This window comes from Thamnophis elegans, chromosome 7, assembly GCF_009769535.1.
Source record: "Thamnophis elegans isolate rThaEle1 chromosome 7, rThaEle1.pri, whole genome shotgun sequence".
In the NCBI taxonomy this organism is placed as follows: domain Eukaryota; kingdom Metazoa; phylum Chordata; class Lepidosauria; order Squamata; family Colubridae; genus Thamnophis; species Thamnophis elegans.
In genome coordinates this window covers 74,322,271-74,334,057 of record NC_045547.1, presented here as the reverse complement: position 1 = coordinate 74,334,057, position 11,787 = coordinate 74,322,271, and the positions used below count along the sequence as shown (strand labels likewise).

At 42.0% G+C, this 11,787-nt stretch overlaps 1 protein-coding gene across 1 annotated transcript in view; it reads right to left on the bottom strand.

Annotated features, from left to right (window-relative positions):
* Positions 1–439: 439 nt before the first annotated feature.
* Positions 440–11,787, bottom strand: part of ETV6 (ETS variant transcription factor 6) — a 140,719-nt gene continuing 129,371 nt past the window's right edge. The window contains exons 6-8 of the mRNA XM_032222084.1: positions 8,096–8,238; positions 3,195–3,295; positions 440–1,258 (exon numbers count right to left, since the gene is read on the bottom strand). Of these exons, the coding sequence (XP_032077975.1) occupies positions 1,153–1,258; positions 3,195–3,295; positions 8,096–8,238 (350 nt within the window). The 3' untranslated portion in view covers positions 440–1,152. The remainder of the gene's footprint in view (positions 1,259–3,194; positions 3,296–8,095; positions 8,239–11,787) is intronic.

Genomic DNA, 11,787 nt, shown 5'->3' with positions numbered 1-11,787 from the left:
CGAAAAACTCTCTCACTGCCCACACATTCTTCAGCCTCGCAGTTGAAATACCTTTAGCAACTAGCCAGCAACAAATTCCACCTCCATCAGTGTGGTTTCCGCTTAGCCCTTTCTCGAAGCTGGACCATCCTGCAAAACTCTCTTGCCTTTTACTGGTTTCTGGAATAGCACCTCCGACTCATTCCAACAGTGCTCAGGTGCCTCGATTCGGTTCAGGTGCTTTGAGGAGCCGACGTTGGCCAACAACGCTCCCCGAACGACGGCAACTCCAAAACGACAGCAACAGGGGTGAAATTCAGTAGGTTCGGACAGGTTCCGGAGAACCGGTAGCGGAAAGTTTGAGTAGTTCAGAGAACTGGCAAATACCACCTCTGGCTGGCCCCAGAGTGTGGTGGGAATGGAGATTTTACAATATCCTTCCCCTGGAGTGCGTGTGTGTGGGGGGGAATGGAGACTTTGCAGTATCCTTCCCCTGCCACGCCCACTGAAAAAAAAATGAATTTCACCACTGAAATTTCCCCTTGACAACCAAGAAGGTGGTTTTTTTTGGTATTTCTCATGCTCTGAACCATGGATTGCAGTCCACATCCTTTGATCTATCTTTGTGCCAGTGGATGCCGACTGCAAGCAGTTTTGGCCTCTGTCGTTTCTCTCTGATGCCTCTTGTCCTCCGACCCTTGATTTTTTAAAAAAAAAAAATATTATTTTTTCTACAGAGGCTCTCGTGAGAATCTGCGCTGACCCACCGTTGTGCTAATTTCCATAGGAAAGCATTCAGAATACGCAGCTCCCTGACGTTCTGCTCTACAAAAGTAATTATTTTAAAAAGCCCAAATATTACTTGGACGGGTTAATTAGGAAAAAAAAATAATAATATATCCCAAACTGACCAATCGAAAACAAAACGAAACAAAAAAAATTCAAGCCCAAGGCGAGACAGTTCCTAAAAGCCAGGCGAGAAGGGCTATGCACTCCTCTCTCAACCAAATGTTGTTGCCACGCCACCTTTGCCAATCTGTTTCTTCGCTAAGGTGCTTGGAGGTTCTGCCAGTCCAAGATAAATGCCAAGTCCTGGAGCCCTGTTTTCCCAGCCCAATAGATCTCCAGAGAAGGGTTCTCCATAGATCACGGTGAAGGAAGTGGATCAAATCCTCAGCACTCGTCTTCCTGGTAGATCTGCTCATCCATTTCCTGAGATTCCAGATGTTCTAAGCGGTCAGTGCGGCCGCTCATAATTTCATCTGGCGTCTTCATGAACCTGCAGAAACGAAGAGAAATGACTAACTCAGTATCTGTGAATGTCGGCCATTCATATAAGTGGTTTTTGTTAGGAATGTAATCTAACGGTTGGGTTGGCAATATATAAATCATGTCACAATGCTATACCTGTTTCTTTAAATCATGGTGTAAAATGTGATTGGTTGCTATTTTCCTCAATCGGCCATAAGAGGGAGCCAGAATGACTGTTAGCTCTCTGTTCGTTAGATACTGGGCTGATCTGATCTGAGTGTTTTGGAAGCTGGCTGTTAGAAAGTGCTGTGAGCTATTGTAAGTTTTGCAACTGCTAGCAAACTTTGTGTACCGGACTGATTGTATGATTATGGACTATGTTATTTGGATTATCCCTTAACTGAAAGACATTGATGACTGACTGTCTTATCCGTGTATGACTTGGACTGTTTGATGGACTCTGATACCTCTATTTCCACGAAAGTAAAAGCCTATTTAAACTGCAGTGTCTCTGTATGCTGGTTGTGTGTTCTCCAACACAACTCTCACAACGCTTCTCTGAAAGTACTCGCTCTCCCAACGGGGAGCTTACCTTACAGTTTTCTTTTTCACAACAGTAACAACTTTCAGCGAGTGTTTATTAGAGCCATGTAGAATGTTTTGTAAGGGATGGACTAATAATTGTTTGTGTTGGCATTGCAATAAGTCTGAGAGCTCTTTTACTCCTATGATATGGTCAAGTACTTTTGGAGTAATATTAGAATTATGGGAAAAACTTTGATTTTTAAGGACATGTGTATTGTATTACATTATATTCATATCATTTCAAACTTAACTTGTTCTAAGCAAAGAAAGTTTTTTTTTGTGCTCTAGGAATACCAAAAAGAATAATTCTGAAGAGGTGGAAAAATTCTTCACATATAAAGGATTGGATTTTAGGACTCAATGATCAAGCAATTTTTTAGGAAATTATATATTGTGTCAGAAAAAAAGGTGCTTTTTTCAGGAGGCAACTGGGCTTCCTTGTTTTTTCTTTTGACAATGCTTTGCTTCTCATCCAAGAAGCTTCTTCAGCTCTGACAGGATAGCGTATGCACCTTTGGGACATCCAGCCAGAGTTGAAGAAGCTTCTTGGATGAGAAGCGAAAAGTCTTCAAAAGTCCAGCTGCCTCCTGAAAAAAGCACCTTTGGGACAACCATGACCTGGATGACTGAGAATCTCTACAGACTTTTATATATTCTGTCAATCATAAAATGTTAAATTTCCCTCTGGAAAAATATTTTTTTTTATATACTAAAAACTTAATTCCCTTTTTTGATGATTTGTACAATCAAATGAACTTGGACATTTCTTTCTTTGTCTATGTTTTTATTTGTTGATGTTTTCGTTTTTCGTTGAGGGGTGACATATAACGTATTTTTCCGAGTATAAGATGTACCTTTTTCCCTCAAAAAAGAAGCTGAAAATCTGGGTGCATCTTATACATTGAACACAGCATTTTTGCCTCCTGAAACCCCGCCCCCTTTGCAAAAATGGCAGTGCATAGCTTGTAGGAGGCTTCCGGAGTGCTCCGGGGGGCTGGGGAGGGCACAAATGAGCAAAAAATGGGCCAATATTTGCTCAATTTTGCCCCCCCCCCCAACCTCTAGGAGCACTCTACAAGCCTCCTAAAGGCTATTCATGCCCTTTTTTTTGACAAAAATTGAGCCTGTTTTCGTGAAAAATGGGCTGTTTTGGGAGGTCTGCAGAGTGCAAAAGTTTTAAAAATAATTGCCTCTTCAAAATCTTGGTGCGTCTTAGACGCCACAAAATACGGTACATATACATACATACATACATACATACATACATATGTCTTCAATAACACAACTAAGTAAATACAAAAATTCTGTGATCAAAAGAACCAAGACGCTTTCACAAAATTTGGAATGCACAAAAGCACAAAAAGAAAAATCACAATTACCTGAACAAAAGTCTTTGTCCTGGCTCCTTTCTGATAATATTTAATTTGTAGTAGTGGCGAAGGGCACGGGACATTTTCTCATAAGTCATGTTTGTTCGGTTCTGCTCCAATTAAAGACAAAGAAAAGCAAGAATTAGGACAAGATACCAAAACGATCAAGACAGAAGAGGTTGGCTTAAACCAGAGGTGGGTTCTACCAGTTTGCACTTATTCAGTAGAACCGGTTCGTCAAATATACCGAACCGGTTAGAAGAGGTTCCACCAGTGGACCCGGAAAGCAGGCCACACCTACAGAAGAGGTTCCAAACTTTTTTGAAACCCACCACTGGTCCTTGGATATGATTATTCTACACTATCATGCTCATATTTATAAAACTCAGTGCCTCTGTGAAAGGTAAGGATGACGACTGCGTTTGTGGTGCAATCAGAACATTGCGTGTGTTGAAGTTGTTTTAACGCAAACCAAAGATGCCTTTTAAAAAACAAGTTTACATCATATTCTTATGCATGTCAGTGCTGTGTGTGAGGTAATTTAAGGTGGTTCTGACAAGTGTCGTCGGCATCTTCATATCCGGTCACATGGGCGGCAAGCCACTCCCATCTGGTCACATGGGCGGCAAGCCACTCCCACAAAAGAGGCCACACCCACAAAGTAGGTTCGAACAATTTTTGAAACCCACCACTGGCTTAAACCTTGGCTCCCATTCCCTGTTCCTCGACTTCGGTTGTCTTCTCTTATGTCACGCTAGATAACATTGGGCCAATGAAATTGCAGAGTCTACACAGCGGGTGGAAATTAATAAATCAAGATATGAGGTTGGGTAGGCTTGATTCTAGATTGGGTCTTTTTAGAAGTTTCTTCCTCTGACCAATTAAGCGACTGGGACGCTCCTGCTTCTCTTGCCTGCTTTTTTCCAAGTTAACATCTCTTGATCCATCCACACATTCCATTACACCAGCTTTCTGCCCCATCCGGTAAGCACAGGCACAAGTTATGATGCTTTGAGGCCCTTCAGATGTACAAGAAATCAATTGAGACCCCAGAAGGCATGCCTTCTTCTCTGCCGTCCTCTGGAATAGCGTCTCCCCACAGATCTGTCTAGCTCAGAAGAGGGTTCCTACTGGTTTGGACCGGTTCGGCCGAATAGGTAGTAACGTGGTTGGCCACGCCCCTGAACCAGTTCTATCGATGGCAGTGTATGCACCGTCATCTTGCTTTTTGCAATGTGCAGAAGCAAGTTTTCTTACTACTGTGCATGTGCTCATAAAGCACGCACACATCCGAAGCCGAACCGGCAGTAACAGAAGTTGGAACCCACCTCTGGTTTAGCTCTCACCTTGACAATGTCTTTTTTTTTGTTTCAAACCAAAAGAAAAAACAAAAACCCACCCACCATGACTCAACTTCTAGATTTTAAGGACTTGGCTGTTCAACCAGACCTTGTGTGTGTGTGTGTGTGTGTGTGTGTGTGTGTTAGCGTGTTTGTGTGTGTGTGTTAGTGTGTTTGTGGAGCTTTGTTGGTTGTGTTTTCTATCTGAGGGAGTGTACTTGTCCGGTTGTACGGGATTTTATTTCTAGTGTTGTTGTTTTTTAATTGTTTCCTATTTTTAGTGTAAGCTGCCCAGAGACACTTTGGAGTCAGGAAACCTCTGAATCTTGTAAACAAATGAACAAACAAACAAACAAGTTGCTCTTCTGCAGAAGGGCTCAGCCGTATAGGGCTGGAGGACTGTCTAGACAGGGCCATCTACCAGTGAGAGGAGGAAGGCCAACAAAAGAGTCAAGATGGAGGTGGTACCTGCATGATGGAAACCCCACCCTTTTAAAAATGCATTGCACATACGATGGAGTTGGGAGAGCAAAATCTGTCTCCAAAATTGCCTCACTTCTGGGCATCCTTCGTTCTACTACCACTATTGCTACTACTAAGTTTGTATGCTGCGAATCCTTCCAGCAAAAGAGCTGGAATAAAGTGTCCCAATTCAATAATAAAGTGTCCCAATTCTCACCTGCAAACAGCATAACATTCATAGATTTTTTTAAAAAAAAATCAATAAATAGCAATGACATTTCACAGCAAAAAAGGAAGGAAGGAAGGAAGGAGAAAGAAATAAAAAAGGAAGGAAGGAAGGAGGTAGAAAGAGAAAGAAAAAGGAAAGGAGAGAGAAAGAAAGGAAGGAAAAAAAAGAGGAGAGAAAGAAGGAAGGGAGGGAGGGAGGGAAAGGAAGGAAGGAAGGAAAGAGGAAGAAAGAAAGAAAGGGGAGGGAAACAAGGAAAGAAAGAAAGGAAGAACGAAAGAAAGAGGAAAGAAGGAAGGAGAGAGAGAAAGAAAGAGGAAGGAAGGAATGTGAGGGAAAGGAAAAGAAAGGAAGGAAGGAAGAGAAAGAAAGGGAAGGGAAAGAAGGAAGGGATGGAGGGAGAGCTAGGAAGGAGGGAAGGAGAAAGAAAAGAAGGAAGGGGAGGGAGGGAAGGAAGAGAAATAAATGGGAGGGAAAGAAGGAAGGAAGGACAAAGGAAGGAAGGAGAGGAAAGGAAGGAAGATAGGGAGTTTTGATCATATATGATCCTTCCATTGGTTTTCACCAACTTCCAGACAGCTGTGATCTCTCCCCCCCCCTCCCCTCAGGATACAGGGCAGCCTGGGATCCTTTTCCTGTGGATTGACACAATGAAAGAGGAGTTGTGCTATTAAAGTCAATTGCCTACTATCAAAATTAGCAGCAGATGCCATCTGCCTGTGTCTTTTTTTCAGCCCTCTCCATCACCATAAGGCTGGGCAGAGCCTACATGGAAGAGCCGACATAAGCAGACTTCACTGGAAAGGAATGAAAGCATGGACTAGAATTCCTAACCACCCACTCATCAGCTTTGGTCCTTGCGCTACACGGGACCCCGGCTAGTGTAGACTTCTTCCTGCCAGAAATTTGAGAAGCAAAGTCCTCACACCACCAATGGTCCAAAGTATCCAATGACCCCGCACCCCGTCTTCTTTGAATATTTGCAACAAGCACACCCCAAATAAGGACATGTCAGATTGTCCCCTCCTGCAAGATTCCCAGAATGCACTAGTGATGGGAGAACTGTGCCCCAAAATGGAGGACGTTTTCTGGAAGTAAATATTCCCGAATGAAACATGGTTCCCACAGGATCCTGGTGGGAAAGGGATTCATGGGGAACTCTGGGACGGTGGGTTTTGCAAAGCCCTAGAGAGCCACCCTGGATATTTTTTTTTCTGGTCTAAGAAATTCCCACATGTTCAGTTAGTAATGCAGAAGAAATGAAATAGGGGAGAGATACCTCTTCTACTCTAAAGCAGTATTTTTATCCTTATTTTATTTTATTATCTATCTATCTGATCCCTGCCCCCCTCTCTATCTATCTGAACATACCTATCTGATTCTATCTATCTATCTATCTATCTATCTATCTATCTATCTATCTATCTATCTATCTATCTATCTATCTATCTATCATCTGATCATATCTATCTGTCTGTCTATCTGTCTGTCTGTCTATCTATCATCTATCTATCTATCTATCTATCTATCTATCTATCTATCTATCTATCATCTATCATCCATCTATCTATCATCTGATCATATCTATCTGATTCTATCTATCTATCTGTCTATCCTGATCATATCTATCTATCTATCTATCTGTCTGTCTGTCTGTCTGTCTCTCTGTCTGTCTATCTATTCATATCTATTTATATCTATTTATATCTATCTATCTATCTATCTATCTCTATCTATCTATCTATCTCTATCTATCTATCTATCCATATCTATCTATCTATCCATATTTATCTATCTATCTATCTATCTATCTATCTATCTATCTATCTATCTATCTATCTATCTATCTATCCATCTCTCTCTCTCTCTCTATTCATATCTATCCATCCAGATCTATCCATCCAGATCTATCCATCCAGATCTATCTATCTATCTATCTATCTATCTATCTATCTATCTATCTATCTATCTATCTATCTATCTATCTATCTATCTATCTATCTATCTATCTCCCAGTGTCTGTCTGTCTGTCTATCTATCTATCTATCTATCTATATCTATCTATCTATCTATCTATCTATCTATCTATCTATCTATCTATCTATCTATCTATCTATCTATCTATCTATCTCTATCTCTATCTATCTCTGTCTGTCTGTCTGTCTGTCTGTCTGTCTGTCTGTCTATCTATCTATCTATCTATCTATCTATCTATCTATCTATCTATCTATCTCCCAGTGTCTGTCTGTCTGTCTGTCTGTCTGTCTGTCTGTCTATCTATCTATCTATCTATCTATCTATCTATCTATCTATCTATCTATCTATCTATCTAATCTCTATCATCTGATCATATCATATCTGATCATATGTATCTATCTGTCTATCCATCCATCCATCTATCCATCCGCCCGCCTTACCCATCCCAGCAGAGAAGGCCTACTGTGGGCCGTGTTGGCCAGGGTGTTCTGGTTGGCAGGGCCCAGGAGAGCGGCCTTCTCTACTGTTGTGCCAGCTCTTTGGAACATCTGCCACCCCCTTCATCACATTAGGAGTGATGGGTAGATGAACAACAAATCCCACCTCTTACTCAACCCGCTCCTGCCCTCCCCTACTTTAAACCAGGCCACAGAATTTGGATCTTCATAGCGTTTTATTTATGTCTTACCTGTGGTAAGGTGGGCAGCCAATACCTTTTTTTTTTTTTACAAACAAACAAATATCATGAGGATTTATAGAAGATTACATAATTTCTCTTCTGGCCTACATCTAACTCCTTTCTGTTTCTTTTAGCAGAGTCGTTTTTATTCTTTCTCCACTCCTCCCCAATCAATTAATTCACAATCTATGCAAGATAACCAACCATCGTGCTGGGTTCTTCCTACCTTATGGTTTCCCCATAGCCGGGCCAGCCCATTTGGGTCCACTATCCGAAATATTTTGGAATCTCTGTCCTCCCATCGGATGAAATTTTCGTACCGGCTGTCGGAGAGCAACTGATAGACGTAATCCCAAAGGAGTCTGCAGTCTGGAAAGAGAACAACAGAAATGTCTTCCAAAGGTTCCTGCCGGAAATGAATTGGTTAATTGGCCACCACTGACTCACCTCCAGGAAAGTTGCCAGAAATTGTCACACGCGACTCTGATTTCTCTGCGCAAAGTATTGAGATACTATTGCTCCTTGCAAAGAATCCCAAAGCAATTGACACTAATTATAAAGCGACATTTCAGAATAAAATTGATCCATTAAAAAGACCAGGTTCCAGGAGGTGTTAATAGCCGAGATGTGCCAAGAGAAAAAGAAGCCATGGTGGCACAGTGGTTAGAATGCAGTATTGCAGGCTAAATCTGCCGACTGCCAGCAGTTCGATCCTGACTGGCTCAAGGTTGACTCATCCTTCCAAGGATGGTAAAAAATATGTTTACATACATAAAACCATGCGTGACCCGTCAAAACCGCGCTCAACTAAACCGCGCCCGATTAAACTCCGTCGCTGACATCATCAACAGGGCGACAACAGCCAGCGCGGAGAAAGAAGGGCGCTTTAAATAGCGCTTTGAAAGCAAGCCGATTCAACTTAAGGTAAGGGTTAGGTTTAGGGTTAGGTTTAGGGTTAGGTTAAGGGTTAGGTTAAGGGTTAGGGTTAGGTTTAGGATTAGGTTTAGGTTTAGGGTTAGGATTAGGTTTAGGGTTAGGTTAAGGGTTAAGTTTAGGATTAGGTTTAGGGGGGTTAGGTTTAGGGGTTAATTTTAGGTTTAGGGTTTACAGCGTGCTTCTGTCTCTGCGCTGTTGTTGCCCTTTTGATGATGTAGGGCAGTGGTGAAATTCAATTTTTTTAACTACTGGTTCTGTGGGCGTGGCTTGGTGGGCATGGTGTGGCTTGGTGGGCGTGACAGAGGAAGGATACTGCGAAATCTCCATTCCCACCCCACTCCAGGGGAAGGATACTGCAAAATGTCCATTCTCTCTCCACTCCAGGGGAAGGATATTGCAAAATCTCCATTCCCACCCCACTCTCGGGCCAGCCAGAGGTGGCATTTGCGTTCTCTGAACTACTCAAAATTTCTGCTACCGGTTCTCCATAACCTGTCAGAACCTTTCGATGCCGTTGTAACTTTGAACAGTCACTAAATGAGCTATTGTAAGTGGAGGACAACCTGTATAGATTAGCAGAACCATGCACCATAAACCTAACATGGATTTAGCAATATTTCACTTGCCTCTATCTAACACAGCTTTTCCATAAAAAACATTAAAAGCAGAGCAATTATTCCGTAGGTATTACAGTTACATCCCTTGACTGTTGGACTGAATTTTTCTTCTAATATATACAGTATATTCCAAAAAGGCCACTGAATTATCGCCGGCTGCCTGCAATTTGGCAGTTCGAATCTCACCAGGCTCAAAGTTGACTGAGCCTTCCATCCTTCCGAAGTGGGTAAAATGAGGACCCAGATTGTTGGTGGCAATTGGCTGACTCTGTACACCGCTTAAATAGGGCTGTAAAAGCACTGTGAAGCGGTATATAAGTGTAAGTGCTATTGCTATCTAGGCCAGATTAGTAGACTGGCTGAGGAATTCTGAGAACTGAAGGCTACACATCGTAAAAGTTGCCAGATTTGTGAAACACTGTCCTAAAATATGCAGCAATTCTGGATGAATAACTTTTATTTTTATTTTTCTGCACCTCTATAACTGTCTGGTTTGGTTCTGCAACCCAACAAGACAGACACAGACTTCAGAGGATGATTAGAACTGCAGAAAAAACACAATGGCTACCAACCTGCCTTCCATTGAGGACCTGTTCACTGCATGAGTAAAAAAGAGGGCTATGAAAATATCTACAGAGCCCTTACATCCTGGACATAAATTGTTTCAACCGCACACCAGAACAACTAGACACAAGGAGAGTTTTTCCCCTGAATGCCATCACTCTGCTTAACAACTAATTCCCACAACACTGTCAAACTATTAACTAAGTCTGCATTACTATTGCTATTCTCATTGTTCCTATCACCCATCTCCTCCCACTTATGACTGCATGACTGTAATTTTGTTGCTTGCATCCCTATGATTTATATTTATTCGTTTCCTAGTATGATCTTATTGCTTATTTGTACCCCATGACTATCATTAAGTGTTGCACTGTATGATTCTTGACGAATGTATCTTTTATTTTATGTACACTGAGAGCATAGGCACCAAAGACAAATTCCTTGTGTGTCCAATCACACTTGGCCAATAAAGAATTCTATTCCATTCCTAAATCTTCTTTCCCAAGTTATTTTTTTATATGTTTCCTTCCTTGTGAAAAGAAATGGCAGTTTGAATGTGTGGGTTATATGTTTAAAAATAATAATAATCCCAGAACAAAAACCAGATGGAGTCAAGAATTGTATTTCCTTCCCTTTCCTCATTGCCAATTCCGGTTCAGTTCCACCCTATCCTGCTTATGGTTAGGATCAACGGAAAACAGAACATCTCCCCACAAACCTCTCAAGAGGGTTTTTACAAAGGATTGCATTACAAACAGAATAAATGATGATAAATAATTTGAGTTCTGTTCTTCTGATGTTCTATTAGGCCAAAAGAATATTTCCTTCTCCTGTGGTAGGACGTGAAGCAATCTTCTATTTAGCAATCTCCAACCTTGGGATGCGGTGGCTCAGTGGCTAAGGCGCTGAGCTTGTCGATCAGAAGGTCAGCAGCTCAGTGGTTCGAATCCCTAGCGCTGTGTAATGGAGTGAGCTCCTGTTACTTGTCCCAGTTTCTGCCAATCTAGCAGCTCAAAAGCACGTAAAAATGCAAGTAGGAAAATAGGAACCACCTTTGGTGGGAAGGTAACAGAGTTCCGTGCACCTTTGGCATTGAGTCATGCCGGCCACATGACCACGGAGACATCTTCGGACAGCGCTGGCTCTTCGGCTTCGAAACGAAGATGAGCACCGCCCCCTAGAGCCGGGAACGACTAGGACATATGTACGAGGGGAACCTTTACCTGGGGAATTCTGGGAGTTGAAGATTGCAAGTCTTAAGAAGAAAAATTGTGAGCACAAAAAAGTGTGTTATGTTGGCCAGCCATTTAACAAGACGAAGAAAACAAGCAGACCCCAGAAGGTGTCTCTCCATGGAGATTACAGGTAATCCTCGGCTTATGACGACAACTGAGCACAAAATTTCTGTTGCTAAGTGAGGCAGTTGTGAAATGAACTGAATCATGCGATTCCATTCAATTCAGTTCGGTGAATCAGTGGAACGACTTGCCTCCAGAGGTTGTGGATGCTCCAACACCCGAAGTTTTAAAAAAGAGGCTGGACAACCATGTATCTGAAATGCTATGGGGTTTCCTGACTGAGCAGGGGGTCAGACTGGAAGACCTCCAAGGTCCCTTCCAACTCTGTTATTCTATTCTAATTGGCCTTCCCCCATTGACTTTGCTTGTTGGAAACTGGCTGGAAAGGTTACAGATGGTGATGACATAACTCCGGGACAGCACAGCTGTCATAAACACTATATGTTAATTGTCAAATGCCTGAATTCTGATCACGATTCTGATGGCACAATGGTCATAAGTGT